The 23927-nt window shown below is 55.7% G+C and overlaps 1 protein-coding gene across 2 annotated transcripts in view; it reads left to right on the top strand.

Moving 5' to 3' along the window:
• The window catches only part of PHACTR3 (phosphatase and actin regulator 3), a 216485-nt gene that overhangs the window by 180852 nt on the left and 11706 nt on the right, over window positions 1-23927 (top strand). For both annotated transcript variants that reach the window (XM_005673064.3, NM_001110176.1), the window contains one exon: window positions 23796-23851. In XM_005673064.3, the coding sequence (XP_005673121.1) occupies window positions 23796-23851 (56 nt within the window). The remainder of the gene's footprint in view (window positions 1-23795; window positions 23852-23927) is intronic.

Here is a 23927-nt window from a genome sequence, read left to right on the forward strand (position 1 = left end):
CCGCATCTGCGACCTACACCACAGCTCACAGCAACACCGGATCCTTAACCCACTGAGCAAGGCTAGGGACCGAACCTGCGTCCTCACGGATACTGGTCAGATTCATTGACTGAGCCACGATGGGAACTTCTGTATTATTTTCTAGATTCCACATATAAGTGGTATCATATAGTGCTTGTCTTTCTCTCTCTGACTTATTTCACTAAGCATTAATAATCTCTAGAAGTTCCCGTCGTGGAGCAGTGGTTAACGAATCCGACTAGGAACCATGAGGTTGCGGGTTCGATCTCTGCCCTTGCTCAGTGGGTTAAGGATCCGGCATTGCCGTGAGCTGTGGTGTAGGTTGCAGATGCGGCTCAGATCCCGCGTTGCTGTGGCTGTGATGTAGGCGGGTGGCTACAGCTCTGATTGGACCCCTAGCCTGGGAACCTCCATATGCCGTGAGAGCGGCCCAAGAAATGGCAAAAAGACAAAAAAATTAAAAAATTAAAAAATCTCTAGGTCCATCTACACTGCTGCCAATGTCAGTACTTCATTCTTTTTATGGCTGAATAATACTCCAGAGTGTGTGTGTGTGTGTGTGTGTGTGGACACATCACATCTTACGTCTTCTCAAGCCATTTATCTGTTGATGGACAAGTAGGTTGCTTCCCAGTCTTGTGTCATGTATCTTTTTGAATTGGAGTTTTTGCCACATGCCCAGGAGTAGGAATGCTGGATCATATGGTAGTTCTCTTTTTTGTTTTTTAAGAGACCTCTGTACTGTTCATAGTGGCTGCACCAATTTACATTCCCACCAACAGAGTAGGAGGGTCCCCTTTTCTCCACGCCCTCTCTAATACTGATTGTTTGTGGACTTTTAATTAATGGCCATTCGGACTGGTGTGAGGTGATACCTCATTGTGGTTTTGATTTGCGTTTCTCTAAAAATTAGCAGTGTTCGAGAGTTCCTGCCGTGGCTCAGTGGTAACGAACCCGACTAGCATCCATGAGAACACAGATTTGATCCCTGGCCTCACTCAGTGGGTTCCGGACCTGGTATTGCCGTGAGCTGTGGTATAGGTTGCAGATGTGGCTTGGATCTGGCATGGCCGTGGCTGTGGTGTAGACCAGCAGCTGCAGCTCCAATTTGACCCCTAGCCTAGGAACCTCCATATGCCGTGGGCATGGTGCTCAAAAGACCAACAAAAATCGAATAAAAACAGCAACATCAAGCATCTTCTCATGTGCCTGTTGCCCATCTGCACGTCGTCTTTGGAGAAAGTCTATTGACGTCTTCCGCCCATTTTTTGGTTGGGTTGTTTGATTTTTTTGATATTGAGTTGTATGAGCTGTTGGTATAGTTTGGGTGTTAACTCCCTGTCAGCCGTATCATTTGCAAATATTTCTTCCAGTTCTGTGTGTTGTCTTCTCATTTTGTTGATGGTTTCCTTTGCTGTGCCAACGATTTTAATTAGGTCCCATTTGTTTCTTTCTGCCTTTATTCCTTTTGCCTTAGGAGACAGACCCAAGAAAATAGTGCTATGACGTATATCTAAGAGGGTTCTGCTTACATTCTCTTCTAGGAGTTTTATGGTTTCAGGTCTTAAAATTAGGCCTTTACACCATTTTGAGTTTATTTTTGTATACGTCCAGTGAGGGAGTGTTCTAATCTCCTTAACTTACAAGTGGCTGTCCAGTTTTCCCAGCACCACTTGCTGAAAATGCTCTTTTCCCTATTGTGTATTCTTGCCTCCTTTGTCATAGATTAATTGACTTTAGGGGGTCAGTTTGTTTCTGGGCTCTCACTTCTATTCCATTGACCTATGTGCCAGTGCCATACTGGTTCTATTACTGTAGCTTTGTAGTATAGTCTGAAGTCTAGCAGGTTATGCCTCCAGGTTGGTTCTTTTTGCTTGGGATTGCTTTAATTTGTTCAACTCTTAATTTTGTCTTTGCAATACATCATTTCAAATCCATTTCTAGATGTTAACTTTAAAAATGTGAGTAGCCATTCCTGTGGTGGCTCAGCAGGTTAAGAACCCGACTGGCATCCCTGAAGATGCGGGTTGATCCTTGGTCTCACTCAGTGGATGAAGGATCCGGCATTGCCGTGAGCTGTGGTGTAGGTGGCAGATGCAACCTGGATCTGGCATTGCTGTGGCTGTAATGTAGGCAGCTCCGATTTGACCCCTAGCCTGGGAACTTTCATATGCTGTGGGTGTGGACCTAAAAAGACAAAAAAAAAATGTGAGTAAATATATATATATATATATTTTAATGGAGCCCCTCTTCACACACCTGAGCGATTTCGCCACCTCACATCATGTCAGAAGGGCTTTCTCTGCTTCCACGAAGTATTTGAATGTTGGTTTTTAACAGTGGCCTGGTGTGTAGGGAGTGGACAGACATTCTATAGCTTTGCTTCTCCCTCCCTCAATCAGCAGACTTTTAGTCCTGCTGCAAAATCTTTACTTTTAAAATCAAACTACATGCAATGCTTATTTCCATGCATCAGTGGGTTTTTTCCTTTCTGTGGATTATTTATATGAGCCACAGTTCCAAAATGCAAAAAAGAAGAGGAAGAAAAATGCACTGAATTAGACAATGTCATCATTCAAGAATGAAGCCCAGTGTTCAGCAGAAACCGGCAGATCACTGGGCAAAAACAGCCTGGAATTCCTGGTGCAAGAGGAAGGGGGCGAAATTTCTAAACAAATATATGAAAATAATTCAACTTCACTGGTAAGTGCAGGTATTAAGAATTCATAGTAACAGGAGTTCCCGTTGTGGCTCAGCAGTAACGAACCTGACTGGTATCCATGAGGATGCAGGTTCGATCCCTGGCCTCCCTCAGTGGGTTAAGGATCCGGTGTTGCCGTGAGCTGTGGTATAAGGCGCAGATGTGGCTCAGATTCCATGTGGCTGTGGCGTAGGCCGGCAGCTGTATCTCCAGTGAGACCCCTAGCCTGGGGACCTCCGTATGCTATGGGTGCGGCCCTAAAAAGACAGAAAGAAAAAAAAGAATTCGTAGTAACAGGGAACTTTTCATCCCCCATTAAAAATGACAATAAAACTTTTAATTATTAATTTTTCCTTATACGTCACTAATATAAATACTGATAATGGACTGAAAACACCCTGCCCTGGCGGGTGGTGCTTTACCTGCCATCCTCTGCTGGCAGCCAGGTGACTCAAAATAATGGGACAGAGGAAGAGCCAGGATGACAGTCTGCACAGATTAACCAACCCTTTTTTGCGCTTCTGGGAGTTATGCTATGGAATTTAGAGGAAGGTCAGTGTTGTGATGGTAACACAGAGCCCAGCGGTGGACTTTGCTCGTGCACGGTCGGCAGCTTCTGCTTGGCGGAGGGGGGTGGCGGCCAGGCCACTTGGGGAACAGACACGGATGCCCCTGTTAACTTTGCGAGCCTCCCCGGTTCTTTGCTTTCGGGACCTCGTGGAGAGATGGGAAGTCCTGTCAGTATCAGATGGTACCTGGGCTGCTTCTGCCCGGAGATGCTGTTCTCGACACATCACACCCACCCAGCCGATGAGGTCGACAGCCTTTCACCCAATTGGAGGTGAGGCCGTGGGAACCACTGCAAATGCCTTGGCGCAAGGCACCCACTGCTGAGTGGGTCGGGATCCAGCACTGCCCTGGAGCAGGGTCCCCGGAGCAGGTTGATCTGGGCCTGGCCGGGCTGCGTGGCCCTGGGAAGGTCCTTAACTGCCTGTCTCCTCCCAGCTCCCCTGGGGGGGCACCTTTGAGCACCTGCCCCTCTGAGCCTCTGCCAGTGGCCCCAGTGCTGTCGCCCACTCGACCTTTGCCTGTGCCCCCCCATCACTCATGGCCTCGTGGGGACAAGGCCTTGCTGTGGTGGGGTCTCAGCCCTGCGACCCCTTTAGTGTCTGTGGGGGGAAGGGTCAGGACACAGCGTGACAGCCAAGAGCCTCCATCCCTGGCTGGGCTGTCGGTGGGGCAGGTCTGTTTTGAGTCCTGCGGATGGAATATGCTGAGACTGTTTCCGGAGAAGCTGTCACTCGGGCTGTGAAGGGGACGTGGCGCTGGGCTAGCTGGGGGTGGGTTTGGTCCCTCTGGGCCTTTGTTCTGCGGCACATTTGTACCCAAACCTGTGCAGACAATGGCTCTCACTTTTCAGAAGTGTCCTTTGGCCAAGTTCAGGCCAGTTGAGGTGGGGAGCCAGCTTCCGACGCCAGGTTTCGTGACACTGTGAATTGCAGCAGTGAATCGTGAAGGTTGACCCTGACCTCTGGCGGGGACCCAGCTGCTCGTGTCTCCAGCCTGTTGCTGCGTTGGTCAGGGACGGTCCTCCTCCCCGCTTTGCAGAGGAGGGGGCCGGGCGGTGAAGCGGGGTCCCAGCGTCTGTTAGGAGCCTCCAGACCATGGGTTCCAGGGCCCCCCCGCTCCCCTGCCGAGGAGCATCCTGTGCTCATCTTGCACACAGGGGCAGAGGGCACATGATGAGCTACAGCCCAATCTGATGTCTTTCTTTCTTTCTTTTTAGATTATAGGACTTCGGTTGACTCAGATTGTTGTGTTGGTTTCAGGTGCACAGCAAAGTGAATCAGTTATATACACCCATGGATCCATTCTTTTTTCAGATTCTTTCCCCACATTGGTTATTACAGAATATTGAAGAGAGTTCCCTGTGCTGTACAGCAGGTCCTCATTGGTTACCTATTTTATATATTGTAGCATGTAAATCGTTAATCCCAAACTCCTACTTTAGCCCTGTCCCTGTGTTCCCCTTTGGTAAGCAAAAGTTTGCTTTCGAAATCTGTGAGTCTGTTTCTGTTTGGTAAATAAGCTCTTTTGTATCATTTTTAAAATTAGATCCCACATATAGGTGATATCATGTGGTGTTTGTCTTTCTGTGACTGATGGACTTCACTTAGTATGAGAGTCTCTAGTTCCATCCAGGTTGCTGCAAATGGCATTATTGTGTTCTTTTTTATGGCTGAGTAGTATTCCATTGGGTATATGTACCACATCTTCTTCATCGACTCCTCTGTCAATGGACATTTCAGTTGCTCCATGTCTTGGCTCTTGTGAATAGTGCTGAAAGGAGCATCGGGGCGTCAGTCCAGTTTCTGGTGCTTCAGAACTAACTAGAAGGTAACCTCTACATCCTTCACTGGTTCTTTGTCTGCTGCAGCATGGGCAGCCCTAGAGCCTTCCCTCTGTGTTCTGCATCTTGTGGGGCCTTGTAAGCGCAGCACGGCCCCCACCCCCACCCCCGATGCCCACGTTGCAGCCTCTGAGGACGCAGCACATGGCACCCCTAAATCAGGGCTGGCACAGCTGCTGCCGACTGTGCTCGGGTAATAACAGCTATTACCGCCACCCTTAGAATTCCTTGGAGATACTGCCTCCTTCCTACCCCACGTCTTGTGCACGGTTGCTGTGACACAAGGCAATGCTGTAAACGACTTTCCGGGAAGGTCGTGACTGCAGGAGAGCAGCCGGCTTCCTCTGTGCCCCCTGGGGGCACAGCCCCCAGTCACAGACTTCCCTTCCTGTGGGAGCACAGGGGCTGGGGGTTGGGGAGTGGCGGTGCATCTAGATCACCCACTGTGCCTGATAAAATACGCACCAAAGTAAATACAAACCAGACGCAGAAGTGGAGGGCTCGGGAGGGAGGGTTAATCCAGCAGGAGGGAGGCCGAGCTGGGGGTGCAGGCCGCACAGGGGGTGCCATGGAGCACGGTTTGGACGGCTGGCCTCACAGGTGGCAGTGCAGGTGTCAGGCTGGAGTGCAAGGATGTCCCAGACAGAGGGGCCACAAGAGCCTACCACGGCCTGCCCTGCATTGCCCCTCAGAGAACAAGGCGGGGCTGAGAAGGGCGGCCTGGGAGGCGGGTGGGCTCCGCAGGGCCGGGTGCTGGGCTCTCCCTGCTCTCCATCCGCACTCAGCTGCCTCTGGTCATTCAGGGCTCAGCTCGTGTCACCTCGGCAGAAGGGCCTTCCTCGATGCCCCTGTCCTCCCCAGGGGCCTGGCCTCACACCAGCTCCCTCTGCATCTCGTCATCCCCTGCTGTCTGCGTGACACTTTCTGCTGCCTGAGGTCACCCTTTTGGATCCCTTTCTGTGCCTCGTCAGGGTCTGTCTGCTGCTAGAGCCTGCCTGTGTCCTTCATCCGATGTGCCCTGGTGCCGTTTATTCCCATTTTTGAGCAGCCGCTTGAGAAATAGGCCTAAATGGTGAATAGACATGTCTGGCCTCTACTGAGAAGCAGCGAGGGTCCCTGGAGGGGTCATGCGCAGGGGCGTGGCAGAGGGGGGCCACCCGGCCTGCACGTGGGGGCTCAGGTGGGGACCTGCTGGGGGCAGGTGACAGTGGACTTGGAAGTGCTGCAGGAAAGGCATGTCATCAGGTGGCCCTGAGGCTGGAGAGGGTGGACTCGGCCGCTGGGGGAGGACGAGGAGCAGGACCCCCGGGTGAGGACTTGAGGAGGTGGCCTGGTCGGGCGGAGCCGGTATGCTGGGCACAGGGGAGGGGGCTCAGGAGGAAGGGAGGGAGGCGTGCGCGGAAGCTTCTGTGTCCAGACCCTTGTTGGCGTGTCTCTGGCACATCCACGACTCTGGCGCCGTTAGCGGCGGTCCGATCCACAAACGGGGCGCGCGTCGACTGCGTGGAGGATGGCAGATACAGGCAGTGCCGGCTCAAGACCAAAGGCAGTGAAGACCCAGCATGGAGTTTTACGGGGTCCTGTGGGTCCTTTTATCATGGGGTCATTTCCTACCCCAGTGTTCTCCCTCGGACCTCACATCACAGCTGCAGAAGGAGACGGGGTGGCCGGCTGTTTTCTTGGCGACAGAGCAGGTTTAATAAGCCCCGTCCATCTAAGGAAACAGGGCAGCGTTAAATGCAACCCCCCGGAGGACGTGAGATCCACTTTTCTCGGTTCTGCAAGCCCGCAGGGTTCAAGCTGTGGGACGTTGTTGATGCTGGGCTGGCCCATCAGGGGCCAGGCTTCTGTTTAGGACAAGGGACAGGCTGAGACCTTTCTCACATGCTGAGGAGGAGCCGGGCCAGGGCTCCCCCACTTAGGGGGTGGAGTCTCGCAGCCGGGCTGGGGCTGCAGTCCGTGGGGCCCAGCTGGACAGAGTCAGGCCGGGTCTGCGGAGAGAGGCTCGTGGTTACTGAACAGCCATCCATGAGGAAGGCACACGCTGTTCTCCCGGCCTCAGCCCGGCTGCACGACGAGAACCCTCAGAGGGCTGAACTCAATGTCCTGGTACGTGAAGGTACCTTGTCCTGCTCAGTCTCTGAAGTGACCAGTGGGGCAACTTCCAGAGGGATGTTCAGACAGTAGACGGAAGAACCAAGATGAGTAATGAGAGGACGAATAACTCATTATGCCCGAGATGATCTTGAACAGAAAACTAATAGCAGGGCCCCTGCGGCAGGAAGAAGCACAGCTGTGCTCGAGGCGGGAGGTGCGGGTGTAGGTATAACAGCCTCTCACTTTACAGCGAACCCTCAGTCTGCAAAGTGGATGGTTACGCCTGTGATTGTGCACCTTTGGGGACTGGGAATTTAAGAATTTGATGGAAGCCTTAATAAAACTGGGTATAATAATATCTCCCATGATTTCTGGAATTTTGCCACTTGTCTAGTGCAGTCTGCACGTGTAAGGACTGGTGGCTCTCCCTTCCTGAGTGGTGGGTCTGACACCTCCCGTTTTGCATGCGAGGAAACTGAGGCTCGGGATTGCTGGTGGCCAGTGAGTAGCTGGGCAAGGACGTGAACTGCCGAGCTCAGAGTCATTCTCTCAGTACCCACTGCCTGAGGTAGCCTGCTCTGTAACTCCTTGAGGCTGGTCCGGTTCAGAACCACTGAATTGTTTGTATGACCCTCCACCTGTGCAGTAGTTGTTCCTTGAAGGAAGGATCTTACTTGTTCAGTTTTATCTGCAGTGCCCACCACAGTGCCTGGTGCAAGGTAGGCGCCCAGCTAACAACTGCTGAATGGATGGGTTACTTGGATGAATAGATGGAGATTGAGAGATGGGTGGTTGGGAGGTTAGTTAGATGGATGGGTTGGCAGATGGAGAGGTGGGTAGATGGACAGTTAAGTGGTTGCAATGTTGGATGGATGGGTGGATGGATATGTGGGTGGGTGGATGGGTGGGTAGATGGAAGGATGTGTGGATGGTTGGATGGAAGGACGGATGGATAGATGGATGATGTGTGGATGTACAGATGGATGTGGGGATAGACAGATGGATGGGTGGATGGATGGAAGAATGGATGTGTGATGAATGGATATATAGGTGGATGGATAGGTGGATGGATGGATGTGTGGATGGATGGATAGATGGATGGGTGGGTGGATGGATAGATGGATGGGTGGGTGGATGGATGGATAGATGGATGGGTGGGTGGATGGATGGATAGATGGATGGGTGGGTGGATGGATGGGTGGATGGATGGGTGGGTGGATGGATAGATGGATGGGTGGGTGGATGAATGGATAGATGGATGGGTGAGTGGATGGAAGGATGTGTGGATGGTTGGATGGAAGGACGGATGGATAGATGGATGATGTGTGGATGTACAGATGGATGTGGGGATAGACAGATGGATGGGTGGATGGATGGAAGAATGGATGTGTGATGAATGGATATATAGGTGGATGGATAGGTGGATGGATGGATGTGTGGATGGATGGATAGATGGATGGGTGGGTGGATGGATGGATAGATGGATGGGTGGGTGGATGGATGGATAGATGGATGGGTGGGTGGATGGATGGATAGATGGGTGGATGGATGGGTGGGTGGATGGATGGGTGGGTGGATGGATGGATGGATGGATGGATGGGTGGGTGGATGGATGGGTGGATGGATGGGTGGGTGGATGGATAGATGGATGGGTGGGTGGATGAATGGATAGATGGATGCGTGGGTGGATGGATAGATGGATGGGTGGGTGGATGAATGGATAGATGGATGGGTGGATGGATGGATGGATGGATGGATGGGTGGGTGGATGGATGGATGGATGGATGGGTGGGTGGATGGATAGATGGATGGGTGGGTGGATGAATGGATAGATGGATGGGTGGGTGGATGGATAGATGGATGGGTGGGTGGATGAATGGATAGATGGATGGGTGGGTGGATGGATAGATGGATGGGTGGGTGGATGAATGGATAGATGGATGGGTGGGTGGATGGATAGATGGATGGGTGGGTGGATGGATAGATGGATGGGTGGGTGGATGGATGGATAGATGGATGGGTGGGTGGATGGATAGATGGATGGGTGGGTGGATGAATGGATAGATGGATGGGTGGGTGGATGGATAGATGGATGGGTGGGTGGATGGATAGATGGATGGGTGGGTGGATGGATGGATGGATGGGTGGGTGGATGGATGGATGGGCAGGCAGATGATTAGATGATCACATAGTTAAATGAATAGGTAGATGGGTATATAGCGTTGGATAAATGGATGGTTATATGAACACCACGGTACACAAGGCAGAGGGTAGGGTACAGTCAGTAAGAATGTAGTTAAACAAAGTAGATGTGCTTTGAATAAATGTCTTCCTGTGGGTAGTAGAGTCTTAAGATACCTGATTTATCCACCAATTTCAGGTAGATCTTTCAAGGCGTATTTGTGGGTAATGTGAACTTACAGATCTATGGTGAGTGTTGCTAATTTGGGGGTTTTTCTGTCTCTGGGATGCATCTAGGCCAGGGACTGAATGTTCCTCCTGTTGCATCATGGCTCTCTGGCCAGCTGCCCAGACGGGGCTACCTCCAGGCTACAGGTCCCCTGGCTCTTTGGGAGGGGTACCGCCCAACTCCCCCTTCTCCATCCGGGGAAGGCTGGTGGATGTTGAAGCTCCCAAAGCTTCCTGAGCACTTTCGTGGGGAGAGGAGAGGAGCTCTCCCTGGATGGCGATGGCTCCAGAAGGACACTGGCCTGTCCTCACAGCTCATTTCCGAGTAGGACTCACAAGCTCAAATGCTCTGAGAGTGACTTGGGGCAGGTGGGAACTGTGGCAGGTTGGGGCATGCACGTCCTTGCGGCAGGGGCCACCTGCCGTTCAGCAACTGTGGGTGTCACCTCTGCAGATGCCAGATCCGTGTGGGCAGGGTTTTCTAACAGAAACTGGAAATGTTTATTTTGATGCCAAATTTCCTTCATTTAAATGTTGGAAGCCTACTCACATTTTACAAACAGAAAGGGTGAACCCCATAAAACATGTTTGTGGGCTGTATTTGGCCTGGGGGGGGTGGTCACCATTTGTCACCTGTGATACAACAAAGTCACTTGTTTTATGAGAAGCTCAATCTTGTCTGTGCTGAGAACGGGGACTTTTGACTGCGGAATGAACGTAGGGAAAACAATGGGTCAGACTCTGAATCGATGGTCCCCAGTGGAAACATCACGACCCAGGACTGGGACCATCAGTGCCCTGTGCAGCCCGGTGCATCCTTTCTCTTCCTCTGGCCTCTGAGGTGCTGCTCAGGAAGAGCTTGTGTGTGACCCCCGCCCCTGGCTCTGACCTTGATCCAAGGAAGCATCTCTGTGGCGGTGAAAGTGCGGACTCTGGGCAGGGAACCTTGGTTCCTGTCCCAGCTCTGCTGTTTTCCAGCTGTGTGACCACAGGCAGGTGACCTCCCTGACATGTGCCTCACGGTCCTCTTCTGTAGAATGGGGGTAATTACAACAGAGCCCATCTCCTAGGGCTGCGGAAAGGACGCAAAGAGACAAGACACATAAATGCCTAGAATTGTGCCCGGCAGGGAGGAAGCACGAGGGAATAAAACAAATACATGTGAGATCTGTGGGGGCGGGAAATTTGTTCCAATAGTTTGAGATAGAATATCCACACCATACGATTCACCCTTTCAAAGTATGTGATCCAGGGCTCTAGTTTATCCATGGAGTCGTGCGTCCATCACTACAGTCTGTTTTGGGACATTTTTGTCACTCCCAAAAGGAGCCGCTCACCCCTTTGCCGTATCTCTGATCCCTAGCACCTGGGCCACATGGTCACTCAGTAATTCTCCAGCTCCTGTTGCAAGGACGGAGGGAGGTACCCTGTGCAAAGAGCCACGGCCACAGTTTAGCCTCATCATCCTTTTCTTCATCTTTGTCGTCACCGACGTGAACATCTTTCTGAGCATCTTCATCACTGTCACCGTCTTCGTCAACATCTTCTCTGTCCTTCTCTTCTTTGTCTCTGTCCGTCTGTCTTCTTCATTGTTGTCCTTAGTTCCTTCGTTATCTTCTTTGCCGTCGTCTTGGCAACGTCTTCATCCATGTCTTTGTGGTCATCACCATTATCTTCGCGGTCCCTCTTTGATACAAAGTGAGCACTTAGGAGACACTGGCTCTTCACTCCGTGGGGACCAGCGGCCCCACTTCCAGGACAATGACGCCCACGTCTGACGTTGGGTCAGGAGCTTCAGGCTGATTCCTGCCTCCAGAGGAAGGGAGCCTCCAAAGAGGTGGCAGGTTGAGGGTGGGGTGGGGCCAGGACCTTTCTGACCCTGCAGGTCCGGCTCAGGACCCGCCCAGTGCAGTGACGGTTGGGTACCAGCGACCCCTCAGTGGGGATGTGCAGGACACAGCTCTCTACAACCCTCTTGAGAGGATTTTGAGATCCCAGGAGCAGGGAGTCTTTGTGTTTAGCGGTTCCTCTGCTTTCTTGCCTTTTTTGGTGAAGCAGATGTGCCTGGCTGACTCCCACTGGCCTCCAGGGAGTCCAGGGCATCTTCCTGGGGCTTTCAGTCTCCCTCTGTTTAGAAGCCTCGGAGCACACTGAGGTCCGTCTGGTCTATCAGATAACCCCGCGCCCGGGACCTCAGCTGGGTACAGCCCCCTGCTCCACTGCGGGAGTGAGTGCCTTGAGTACTGCGTAGCCTCCAAGGTCAAGAGGCATCTGGGGCTTATTTAGCTGAGGTTTCAAGGATCCGTTGCTAAACACAAAAGGGATCCGTGGGGCGGGGCTGTGAGCAGGCCCTGTGGGGTCTGTGGGGAGGGCAAGACAAGACCCCGACCCTGGAGGGAGGGGCTCGGTGGCCCTGCGAGGCTGCGGAGGTGGGCGAGGCAGCTCCAGCGGTAGGTCTTGCTGCCTGCTTTTAGATGGAAGTACCTGGGCAACAGAAAACAGCGCTTCCAAGTCAGGAAAAGTTTGCCAAAATCGGAGCCTTAGAGGACATGAATATAAGTCTTGGTCCTTGATGGAGAGCGTGCTGTGCAGAGGGGGAGGGGCAGTGGGGGGGGAGGGCTCCGTGACCCCCCCGTGGGTAGTGCTCAGGCCCCTCGCTGGTGTCTATTGAAGTGGCGCAAGCTCCTGGCCTTCCCGTCCTTCGTGGGGTCGGCTGCTCTTTGTTTCTCTTGGTTACTTGGGAGTCTGTCAAGGAAAGTACAGCATGTTTTGTGAGAAAAGGCAAAACAACAAACCCCCTTCGGTACCAATAAAACACAGATCCCATGCACAGGGGAGCAGGTGGCCTGGCAGATTTGAGCTCACCTGGCTGAGGGAACCCAGGCACATGGCCCCATCTGCCTGAGCTGTGAAGTGGGTATGTGACACCTGCCAGCTTTACCCAGAGTCAGGGCTTTTCCCCTCTGAGTGAGTAGTTGTCATAGCAGTAGCGCTGTGGTAGCAAACATTTATTAAATCTGTGTTGTGTGCCAAGGACTGCGCTTTGTGTATTTGCCGAAGCCCAAGATGTAAATGCTATTATTAGGTGTATTTCATAGGCTACAGAAATGGTGGCTCAGAGAGGTCAGGCAAGATGTTCAAAGTCATACAACTAGTATGTCATGGAGCTAAGATTTGACCCAGGCAGGCCGGTTCTGGACACTGGGCCTAAAGGCATCCTGCTTTGTTGAATGGTTGCAGACATACAAGCCTGGCTTGGTTATTCCACAGTCATCGAGGACCCAGGCTTCTTTCTATCTTCCTGCTCAGCTATCCTCACGTTGGCATTTACCCTCTATGGTCCCAGGTGGCTGCGGGAGCACCTGACATCACATTCAGGTTCCGAGGGTGCACAGATCCCAGCTGAGTCAGCTCTTCCAAAAGACCCTTCTCAGAGGCTTTCAGCACACCTCTCCCTACAGCTCCTTGGTCAGAACCTCTTCATGTGGCCACGCTTCGTTAGAAAAGAGGCTTTCCTGAACAGAATCCACTTTCTGATGCTACCAAAGAAGAGAGAGTGGAGGATTGGGTAGGAAACCAGCAGTCTCTGCTACGTAGGTGCTCAAGTTAATTTTGTGTTGAGTTAGCCTGAAGCAAGAAAGGAAGGAAGGAGCAAACAGATGGACAAGTGGAAGAAAAACCCTGTGTCTGTGAGATGAGAGCCAGCGATTCCCTGGGCAGTCTGGTCCGAGAAGCCTGTGTGGAGCCCTGATAGGCTCTGGGAGGTTTATAAGTGCCTCATGTTCCTGTCCAGTGCTGGGCCCAGGGACTTGGGCAGGTGGCGGGAAGCTGGGAAAGGGGAGGAGGGGACAGAGCTGCAAGGGGCCCCTGGAGTGATGAGGACAGACACAGCTGTCCCTTCCTCAGTGGTACCTTCACCTCAGGACGGTGCAGTTCAAGGACAGACACTTCCTGGGCAATCTCTGTGTGCCACCTGCAGCCCAGGGCACTGGGGGTGGAGGAAGGAACCAGGTGGATGCAGGAGCTGCCTTCAGGACCGGGGGATGGGGGAAGGTCACCTAAGAGAGGGTGTGATACCTGTGGCCTGGGGGAGGGGGATGCAGGAAGTAGCACACCTTGGTGCAGAGGGCGCTATCCGTCCAGCGTCCCCCTTCCCACCCCCAGGCAGCTCCTCACCTCCCCTGTCTGGGCCGGCGAGGCGCAAGCTCCCTGGTAGCACTGATGGAGTTCCGGGGCCTGTGGAAATTATTTGGTGTGTAGGCTGGTGCCCTATCCTTTTAAAAATCGAGGCAGTGTTAAGTGGAATTTGTGCTTCTCTTGGCCCTGGTATTTCCTTGCCCAGTATTTGCTTGTTTCCTGGAGGAGCCCGGGAGCCCCCAAGCCCTGGGGAAGCGACACTGGGGAAGTGTCAGAGGAGGGAGGGGATGGCCAGGGCCTGGCACGCAGCAGGTGCTCCATGTTTGGGGACCAGAAATCAAATCATCCCGATGCCAGGGGCCAGGCAATGGGAAGCATTATATATTACTTTCATTTTCCAAATCTGAATAAGGGACTGATTTACGTGCAAAAACAAATGGTGTGTCTCCCTCCCACCCTGTCTCGGCCCAGAGGCTGCCGCTGGCCGTGGGCTGTTTGCAGCCACTCAGAGGCGGTGTTACACAAGCAGCCATAAGCACACCGGTAACTAGTGTGCTCGGGGGAGGTGACGCCCGTGAGGGAGGGGCCTGGAGTCCCCTCCTCCAAGGGCAACAACAAAGCCAGTCAGAAGAAGAAATTAAAATGCGATTTGTTCGAGCTCAGAACACTTAATTTTAACCTGTCATTGAGATGTGCCTTAACTTGGGCTTCTTCTGCTGGGAAACCAAAGACTTTTCCCTGCAGAAGGACCAACAGTTAGTGTTCTTCCTTGCTTGAGACAAACGCTGGTTCTTTGCAGAGGAGTGAGAAGGAGACACTTGGCAGCAGTCGCGCACAGAGTCCTTCCAGAGACGGAGCCCTGCTGTCTACACGCTCCTCTCCCACACTCACGCGGACAGCTGGGTTCCAACATCTAGCCTTTACTGCCTTCAAAGCAGTCCATTTGGTTATTGTAGAAATATGTTTTCTTTTTCCATCCACATTGAGTCATTCCATCCCTGTGTGTAAAGTCTGATTAGATCACCTGATACAGGCACAGGTCCACCTGGCGCACGTAGCTGGGGAAGAAGGGACCCACGCCCGACAGGTGCACAGGTCACCACGGGAACAGATGGCACGGGGCGGGGGCTGCCTTGCCACGCGTGCGTGCTCCGCGGGTCTGGTTCGCCAGAAGGACCGGGAGGGTCAGTTAATCTGGGGTCAGGTAAGTGGAGGTAACAGGACAGCACTCCTCCCACGGGACTGTCATCCTCATTTAGGGAGGAGGCTGCGTCTGAGACGACAGCGGTCCAGAGCCGGGGGGAGGTGTCTCTCAAGGGATTTATTGCAAGGTGTTGGTGGCGGTGGCTGTGGGGCTGGCTATGCAGGTCTGGCATCGATGGGACAGGCCGTTAGGAAGGGCTGGAACTCCCTGGTAGGGACCGAGGCTGCTGTCCACAGGCAGAAGTGCCTCTTCATTCAGGGAGCCCCAGCCCTGCTCGTGAGGTCCTTCTCCTGATTGGACCAGGCCCACCAGACCATTGGTGACAATGCCCCACACTTAAAGTCACCTGGTTATGGATGTTAATCACATCCACCTTTACCCCAGTACCTAGATGAGTGATTGATTGAAGAACAGGGGATGAGGCCTCTCCGGGTGGACAGATAACACAAGATCCGGTGCTGGAGGTGAAGGATAGGCCTCTCTTTCCAGCTTGAGGTCTTCCCAGAGGAGGTGAGGTATCTGCCCAGGAGCCCAGGGCTTAGGCCAGCTGTTCCTGTGGCCCCTGGTGAGCCTGGGGAGCTTCGTGTGTCCTGTCACTGTGACCGGATGTCTGTGTTTTTGGGCCAGGCCCCGGTGTCCTGCAGTCAAGGACACCTCCTGAGCAGGGAAGACTTGCCCCGCTCCACCCACTCAGCTTTCTGTGTCCCCTGGACACTCATACAGAAGGATCCAGAGCCGTGGGAAGGACCTGAACCTGCATCCTGGGTGTACAGCGGACACGCCGAGGGGTTTGGTGGAGTTTGGTCACAGTCTGAATTCTCCCCAAATGCACGTGCCGGGGAAATTGATGGAAATGGACGTGCCTTGTTTCATTCAGAACTTTACCAAGAACCACGCATTTTGGGAAACAGCTCCCGTGTGGCTGCATTGCTAGTGGTGTGCGAATCACCGGAAGGACCCTGGTCCCTCCGTGCTGGTGGCTGAGGTCATCGTGGTGACCGTGTGGACGCCTTTGCCCCGTCGCCTGATGTGCTCTGGTCTGAACACCCGTGTGTGGACTGTGTGTTATTGGGTTAAAACGCCCTGCCTTCCTCCTGCGCGTTACAGCTGAGCATCACATTGACTTTTTTTTTTTTTTTTTTGTCTTTTTGCCATTTCTTGGGCCGCTCCCGTGGCATATGGAGGTTCCCAGGCTAGGGGTCCAATCGGAGCTGTAGCCACCGGCCTACGCCAGAGCCACAGCAACGCGGGATCCGAGCCGCGTCTGCGACCTACACCACAGCTCACGGCAATGCCGGATCCTTAACCCACTGAGCAAGGGCAGGGACCGAACCCGCAACCTCATGGTTCCTAGTTGGAATTGTTAACCACTGCGCCCGACGGGAACTCCCACATTGGCTTTTAAAACTTGTGCACGTGGGTGGGTTGCAGTAAAGGGACGGGATGCAATACTCGATGTAAGGGGGTGTAGGTGGCTGTGCCCGAGGGGGCCGGTGTAAGCAGCTCGGTGTGGGGGCCACGGGGCACAGAGTTGGGGGATGGGTGTCCACGGACTCGCTGGCCTCGCGGCCCTGGACTTTGTCCTGAGTTCACTGGGGATCCCAGATTCGAGCTCTTTGTGGGACTGGGGATATGTTTCAGAAGGTCCACACGTGGCTGTGGGGGCAGCAGGATGCCGAGGGCCCCTGGAGGCTGGTGGCCTGGGTCAGGCGGTGGGGGGATGGGGAGGCAGATGGACAAGTGAGGTGTCGACGCCTGGGACCCCACAGACTTGGAGACTCCTCGGGGCTGGGAGTGGGCAGTGGGAGGGGCAGAGGGTGGTTCTGGGGTGAGTGTGTGGACGACGGCCAGCCTCTGAGGCGGACCCTGGACGATGAGGAAGGGGACGAGGTGGGGATGGGGTGCGAGGCAGCTTTGGACGAGCACATCTTGAGTGCCGGGGTCACAAGATGCTGTGACGGGGGCGGCTGCACTTCCCCAGGCAAGGCCTCCACGGGCTGATCATTCGTCCCAGGGCGGAGGCGGCTGAGGCTGGGGGCGGCTGCTGTTCCCTGACGTGGACAAGCTCTGCTCTTGGAGCCCCCGGCCCATCTCTGGGCTTTCCATGGCTTTGTCTCCGCATCACATCCTGGAGAGGCCCCCTCCCTTCCCTGACCCTCTCTCCCAGGGCCGCCCACTTGTCCCTGGTGGCCCCCTGCCCTGACAGCGCCCATCGGGTCAGAGGAGCCACCCTCTGTTCACGATTCGCGAGCCCCACGCCCAGCACAGTCTGGCACAGTCTCCCCTGATGATGGGGAGACGTTGCCCCGCTGGGGGAATCCCTGCCCGGCGGGGACTCCCGCCTTCCTTGGTGACTCAAGGCTGGCGGTGGAGCCGGATCGGTGTTCCCAGGAAGGAGCTCCCAAAATAGCCGGCGTCCCCGTGGGCGGGGAGCTGTCTGTTCTGCAGCTGCGGCTTCTCTCTCCAGGAAGGCGTTTTGCCTTGTTTGACGGGATTGCTTCTCAGCTCAGTTCTTGCTTGATGCTGAGTTGATTTGAGATGTTTATTGGAGCCCCGCGGGGATGAGGGAGACCTGGGGCCCATGAGCCGAGGGGGACAGAGCTGGCTGCGGATCTGGAGCCAGACAGGCCATTCCTCCCGTGTCCCCGGAATTACCTGCAGCCTCGGAGCCCTACCAGGTCTGCAGTCCTGAGAGGCGGAGAGGGGTGTGCAAAGGGCGATTCAGAAACGGGCCATATGCCAGGCACCTAGCTTGGCACTTCTTGGGCCATGTCGCCATCCTCACGGCAAGCCCAAGAGGTGACAGTTGTCATCAGCCCATTTGGGGAGAGACAGGAGAAATACAGGGAGTAACAGGGTCGGGATGGAGGGTCTTGAGTGACGGGCCAAGATGTGGGCCCCCGCCCCATGGTGTTGGCCTCGCCACCAAAGCACTTTTCGGGGCAAGGTGAGCCACCTGGAGCCCAGGCTCAGGAGGCCTGGGGTGGGGGGGGTGGAACAGGGGGACAAGCCTTGGCCAAGGTGGGAGGAGTCACCTGGAGGGGTGACTCATGGAGGGTGTCGTCCCCCCCGCCCCCACGCCCCCCACCATAGCCGGCTTCCAGGGTGAGGTGGGGGATGGGAAGCATCCTCACAGGGTGAGTCCCCTGTGCTGGCAGGTCCTCCCCACCTGAGGTGAGGGCTGGGCCCTGCGCAGACTCCAAGCAGCTGATGGGGAGAGGTGAGCTCACAGAGGTCAAGGGTCACATGGTGAGACGGGGCTTCCCTGGTTGATCAGGAACTGTTTGGCAAGGACCTCGGTTTGGGGCTTTCGTTGGTTTTCTAACTCCCTGTGCTCATCAGTCGACGGCAGGGACGGAGGCCGGGGTCAGGGGGAGGCTTAGCGAGTCGGGGTCCGGGGAGAGCCTGGGCTTTCGGGCTGATCGCTGGCCTCTGCTCTCCACTGCACTGCCACCTTAGAGAGCTTTCGCGATGAAGAGAGAACCATGGCAAGAGTGCTGAAGCTGGAGCTTTGCGTGGCGGCCCATGAGATGGGAGTTTGCAATTCCCGCGACACAGTGTCCCACCTAGTGGATGGAAGGTGGCTGGACAGCAAGGACAGAAGAAAGTCACTGAAAACAGGGGTCACCAGGCTCGTGAAAGCCTTGTGGCCTGTGGTACTGGGGAGGGGGTGCCTGGTGGCACTGTTCCCAGCACCCTCCTGGCACCAGCCCCTCAGCAGTGGCAGGCCGCGTGGCCCTGGTTCTTGAAGCCCCTTGATCACAGCTGGGGGGCTGGGGGTGCAGGATGGGGTGGCGGTTCTCCCTGACGGAGAAGCCCAGCAGCTGGATGCTCCCCTGGGACACTCAGCCAGGGCCATCTGTCCCCCGCTGACCTCAGAAAGGAGATCAAGACCTGCTTTCTCCTTGGGCCACCCTCCCACCATGCCAGGCACTCCAGGGAACTTGGGCCACCTGCCCCACGTGTGTCTGGGAGGCAGAAGGGGTCCTTGGGACAAGGAGAGGTTCCCTCCCTCAGGAGCCTGGTCCCACAGGTGACATAGAAGAAGAGGGGTCCCTGGGGCCAGCCGTGAGGATGACAAGGAGCCAGGCGCCCCCTCAGCCCAGACGCTGTTCCACTCCAGCCTTTGCTCTGTATCTTCAAGGGCAGCCAGAAAGCTGATGTTTTAAAGTGAGAACTCCCTGTTGATTAATATTTGCTTCATATTCGTGTTTTAAAAGTATGGCGTGAGCCAAAAATGCAACTGCTTGCTGGATTTGGACCAGCGCACCAGTGGGTCTGGTAGCCAGCCTGTCCCCCATGCCAGCTGGCCGAGTGAGTGTCTGATGGAGGAGGAGGGGCTGTCTGACAGAGGGAGGTCTGGGTGGGTGTCTGATGGGGACTTTCTGGGGGATCCTGGCTGGCAGGGAGGCTACCAGCAGGGTGGTGAGGGTGGCTCTGTTGGCTGAGTGAGGCTGGACGAGACCTGGCGAGGGATATAAATGCTGACAGTCAGGACACCACCACCCACTTGTGCGCCAGCCTCCGCCTTGTCTTAGTTTCTCCACCCCCTCCGCACCCCTGGGGTCCCTGGGGCAGGGGAGGAGCAGGGGATTGGAGGCTCATGTGGGAGGGTGGTATCCTCTGTCACCCTGCTGGCCCGGGGCCGAGCTGGGACTTGAATTCAGACTCTGCCTGTGTCGTGGCCTCGGTGCTGGTCCAGGGGATGGGAATTTGCAGCCTGACAGATGTGGATGGTACAACCGCTTCACCGCATCTCCTTCAGCCCCCTCGGGGCATCCTGGTCACCCAGCTGGCGGTGGCCTCCTGGCTCCCCCGCCCTCCACCGTGCCTCCTCTTTCGTCTCCATCTGCTCGCTGACCAAGCTCTCCGTCCTCAGTCATGTCCCACGTTCAGAGCACAGGGTTGGGTGTGGCGTTCGGCCGTCACCACAGACTGGCTCAGAGGAGACACAGGAGGGCAGGGGAGCCTCTTTGGGCTGGTTCTCCTCTCCCGACAGCTGGGGGCCCTGACTACGACACACACCCACACTGCACAGGGACCCCAGGTGCCATGACCCCATCCTGTCCTGTCCCCGGTGGCCCATGCCTTTACCTCCTGCTCAGGTCCCCAGGGCCTGTCCGGTGTGCTCCTGCTGCCCGCCTCTGTCCCTGCCTCTCCTGGGGGCACAGGCCGGGACCAGGCTGGGGGACAGGCAGGAGCCTCTCTCTACCCTGGTCTCCTTCCCTGGTGTGGCTCCCACACCCACACGGCGCTGTGATTGGCTGCCACACTCCTGCTTTCTCAGCGGGGAGAGTCAGAAATAGACTGTGGCTTCCCCAGTTCCAGGAGGCACCAGAGCAGCAGTTTCTGAATCAGGGGTGGGAGCGGCTGTGGGCGGAGCCGGGGAATCCCTCGGGCGCTGGACTGAGGCTGCCCCGCCCCGCCTCTCCTGAGGCTCCACCCACCCCGCCTGAGGCTCCGCCCCCTCACCACCAAAGCCCAGCCCCTGGGGCTGTGGGGCTGGGTCTCTGCAGGTCCTGGAGAACCCCTTGCTGCTGAGGCTCCAAAGCAGGGTTGCTGTGGCTGCACACGCCTCGGGGAGGGAGAGAAGCCGGCGTCCATTTGCTCCTCTCGTCAGGCTCTGGGATCTACGCAGAGAATGAGACCTGGTCCCACAGGTGACACAGGTGCCAGTGTGGATTCTCCACTTTGGCCTCCTGAGCCCCTATGGCCTCATCTGTAAAGTGGGTATAATCCCACGTGCTGTCCGCTTGGATATGAGGGTTGTCGTTCATCACTCCTGCTTTGGGAAGACCCAGCCCCACATGGAGAGCGAGCCGAGTCTCGGGTAGCAAATGGATGGAATATTGTGTTTAATGTATATTTAGTTCAGTGTGTATTAATTTGGAGCTGGCAGTGTTCTTACTCTAGAGCCAGTATCTTTGCCTTGCCTCGAACATTTCACAGGCCCCTTGATGGCTCACGGGCCTGTGGCACCTGTGCTTGTCTGATGTCCCCCCTCCAAGTGGCTCTATATCTCCTGGTGGTAGGTTCTGCACTGTTCTTCCCTGGACAGCAGTCTGGAAGAGTCTAGAAGTGCTCCCACAGGCAAATCCAGTCCTGGCCTGCCCTCACGCCATCCTGCCCCGCCTGCTCCCCACCCTTGAGAGCCTTCCCGGCTTCTCTGGAAAGAAACCCAGACCTCAGCAGGGCCTGCAGGTTGGGTGGGTCCTGCCCCAGGAGCAGCACCCGTCACCGCAGGAGTCCTGAGCTCAGGACCTTTGCACACGCTCTTCCTTCCCCGCTCGGCTTAGCCCTCCCCACTGGAGCCTGTGCTCCCTGAGGACAGGGCTGGGCCGCACCACAGCATCAGGGCCGGGCAGGTTCTCAGGTGCTCACTAATATCTGACTGGGAGGGTCAGGTTAACTCACATTAGACCTTCTCAGCCTCATACAGGGGGGTGTCTGCACAGTAGGGGCAAGTCCAGACTCACCGCACACCCACCCCCCATGACTAGGGTCCCACAGGGAGGTGCTCGGGCTGGCGGTCCTCTCGTCCAGCCTCTCTGGGTAGAGAGACAGTTGGTGCCAAGCCGGCCGGCTGTGCTCTGGTGGCAGCTACAGACCTACAGGGCTTTGACCAGAGGATACCCCTTTCTGCTTCGTTCAGAGGTGCTCCGAGGATCCGCTGTGGCCCCGCAGTGGGAAGTAGGACTCGGCACCAGGCTTGCCAGCTGCATAGGTTTTGAGGGTGAGATGTCCGCACTTTGCTGAGACGTGTGACTTGGACAAAATGGCTTTCTGGGAACTCAGCCCATGATCAGCTGACAACCCACAGGTTGGGTTTTCTCAAGACATTTTTGAAGAAACTACTGTCCCAGGCCAGCATGGTAACGGTGGGTTTGTGCGTTTTCTCTCAATGCCCTCGGCTCTGTGAGGGTCTATTGCTAGACAGTTTGGAAGAGAAGTGGGGATCCAGCAATAAAAAGCCTCTCTGGGGGCAGAGTGAGTGGAGGCTTGGTGTTGGTTTCAGGTTTGAGGGGATGCGTGGCCTTGGTGCTCAGGTGGCCCTGCGGGCACCCGGCTGGCCAGGTGGCACCAGTAGGCACCTGGCTCTGCACCCCGTGTGGATTCTCCACACCTCCGCCCAAAGGGTCCTCTTCCAGAAGCTTGGCTTGCCCACTCCTCCCAGCTGTCCCCAACCCAGCCAGTGAGCAAATAGGAGACACAGTCCAGAGATGGGACCTCCCTGTGGCTGTGGCGGGCTCCTCCTCTTCCTGCTGGGTCCCCATGGCAATGCACCCCCAAGTGCCCCAGCCCATCACTCAGCTTCCACAGCCCACCTTTTGTTTCCTCCTGGCCTTGACCACTCCCTGGGTTGTTCTGGTTTGTTTACTGTTTGTCTGCTTCCTCTTTAGAGGGTGACTTTCCAAGGGCAGGGACCACTGCGTCCTGGGATTTAGAACAGTGCCTGGCACAGAGCACGTGCTCCATGGTCACATATTGAGTGAGTGGCATTGGGGGGGTGGGGGTTGACCAGGCTGAGGCACCCCACCCAAAGAGCTGGGTTTATGCCCTTTGCTTGGGAGGGAGCTGGAGGTTCTGGCCCTTGGTCCCAGCCAGGAGTTGTGTTTTTTGTTTTTGTTTTTGGAGGGGAGGTAGGTTCAAGCCCCAGCAGACATCCAGATGAGATGTTAATCAACCACCCACCAGCCAGCAGACACACAAAACCCCCAAAGGAGCAGACGGCACACTGTCGCTTTGAGTGTGGAGGGAGGAGCAGCTGAGCCCTGGGGCCGCCCTGGGCTTTGTGCTGGGACAGGGTTATAAATAGGAGACAAGTATTTCTGGAGGTGACAACCGCTTTGGGGCAGAGTATTACGGCCCCACATTGTGGCCCCATTCAAATGCTCAGCCTGGTGTCTCTGCGCTGAGGCTAAAGGATCCGGAAGTGGGAAGGTTTCTGGCTTGGCCCCAAAGACAACATTATTGGAGTTACAAAAATAATTGGAGCTTGGCTTTAATTTTGGCTAATTATGCCTCCCTCTCCTGACAAGCCTTTTATTTATTTATGTGTTGTTTTTTTTTTCTTTTTGACTGCGTCCTCCAACTCCCTCCCTGAGAAGCCATTTCAAAGGAAATGATAATTTGTCTTCCTATCTCGCAAACCGTGTGTGTCTCTTGGGCTGGTGGGACGGCAGGCGGGAGCCGTGGGCGTGGCAGGCGGGAGCCGTGGGCGTGGCTGGCAGCTGTGGGCGTGGCCGGGCTCGCGCTCTCGGCCCAGGAGATTCCGGGCCTGGATTGGCTGCGCTCGCTCCCTCCTGGCGGTGCTCCCTGCGGGTAGAGGCAGGAGCTCCCTCCATCACCCCGCAGCTGGCGGGTGTCCACTGAGGCTGAACGGGGCAGAAACAGGACCAGGGCCGGAGCCCGTGTCTGGGGCGCTGGGATACGGAAGCGGGAGTCTCGCCCGCCCGCCCCTCCCTCCGCCCGCGAGCAGGGGACCGTCTCCCGGGTGGAGCTCCTGCTGCTCCTACGCCGCCTGGGGAGCCGTCCAGCCCCGCGGGCTGGCAGCAGATCTGGACATGAAGAGCTGCCCGTCCAGGGGGGGCGCGGGGACTGCCCCAGCCGCCCGGTGACGGAGGGCCCCCTCCCTCCCGCGTGGAGGTCTGACTCGCCAGCAAGAGGCAGCCACCGGAGGAGGCTCCCCTTCCCTCTCGCTTTTGGGGAGGTGCTCTTCAGGGGGTGCGCCAGCCACCTCTGACCCTCGCAGACCCAGGGCGGAATTCGCCGGCAGCCACCATGGTGCAAAATGTAATTCTAGTGTTTTTCCGCAGACGGCTGAGCCAAAGACCCGCCGTGGAGGAACTGGAGAGAAGAAACATCCTGAAACGTGAGTAGCGGGTGACCCCCTAGGGCTCTCCTCAAGAGTGCTGATGCTCAGGTTGCTGCAGGATCCCAGCGTGGGC

This window comes from Sus scrofa, chromosome 17 (assembly GCF_000003025.6).
Source record: "Sus scrofa isolate TJ Tabasco breed Duroc chromosome 17, Sscrofa11.1, whole genome shotgun sequence".
Classification (NCBI taxonomy): Eukaryota; Metazoa; Chordata; class Mammalia; order Artiodactyla; family Suidae; genus Sus; species Sus scrofa.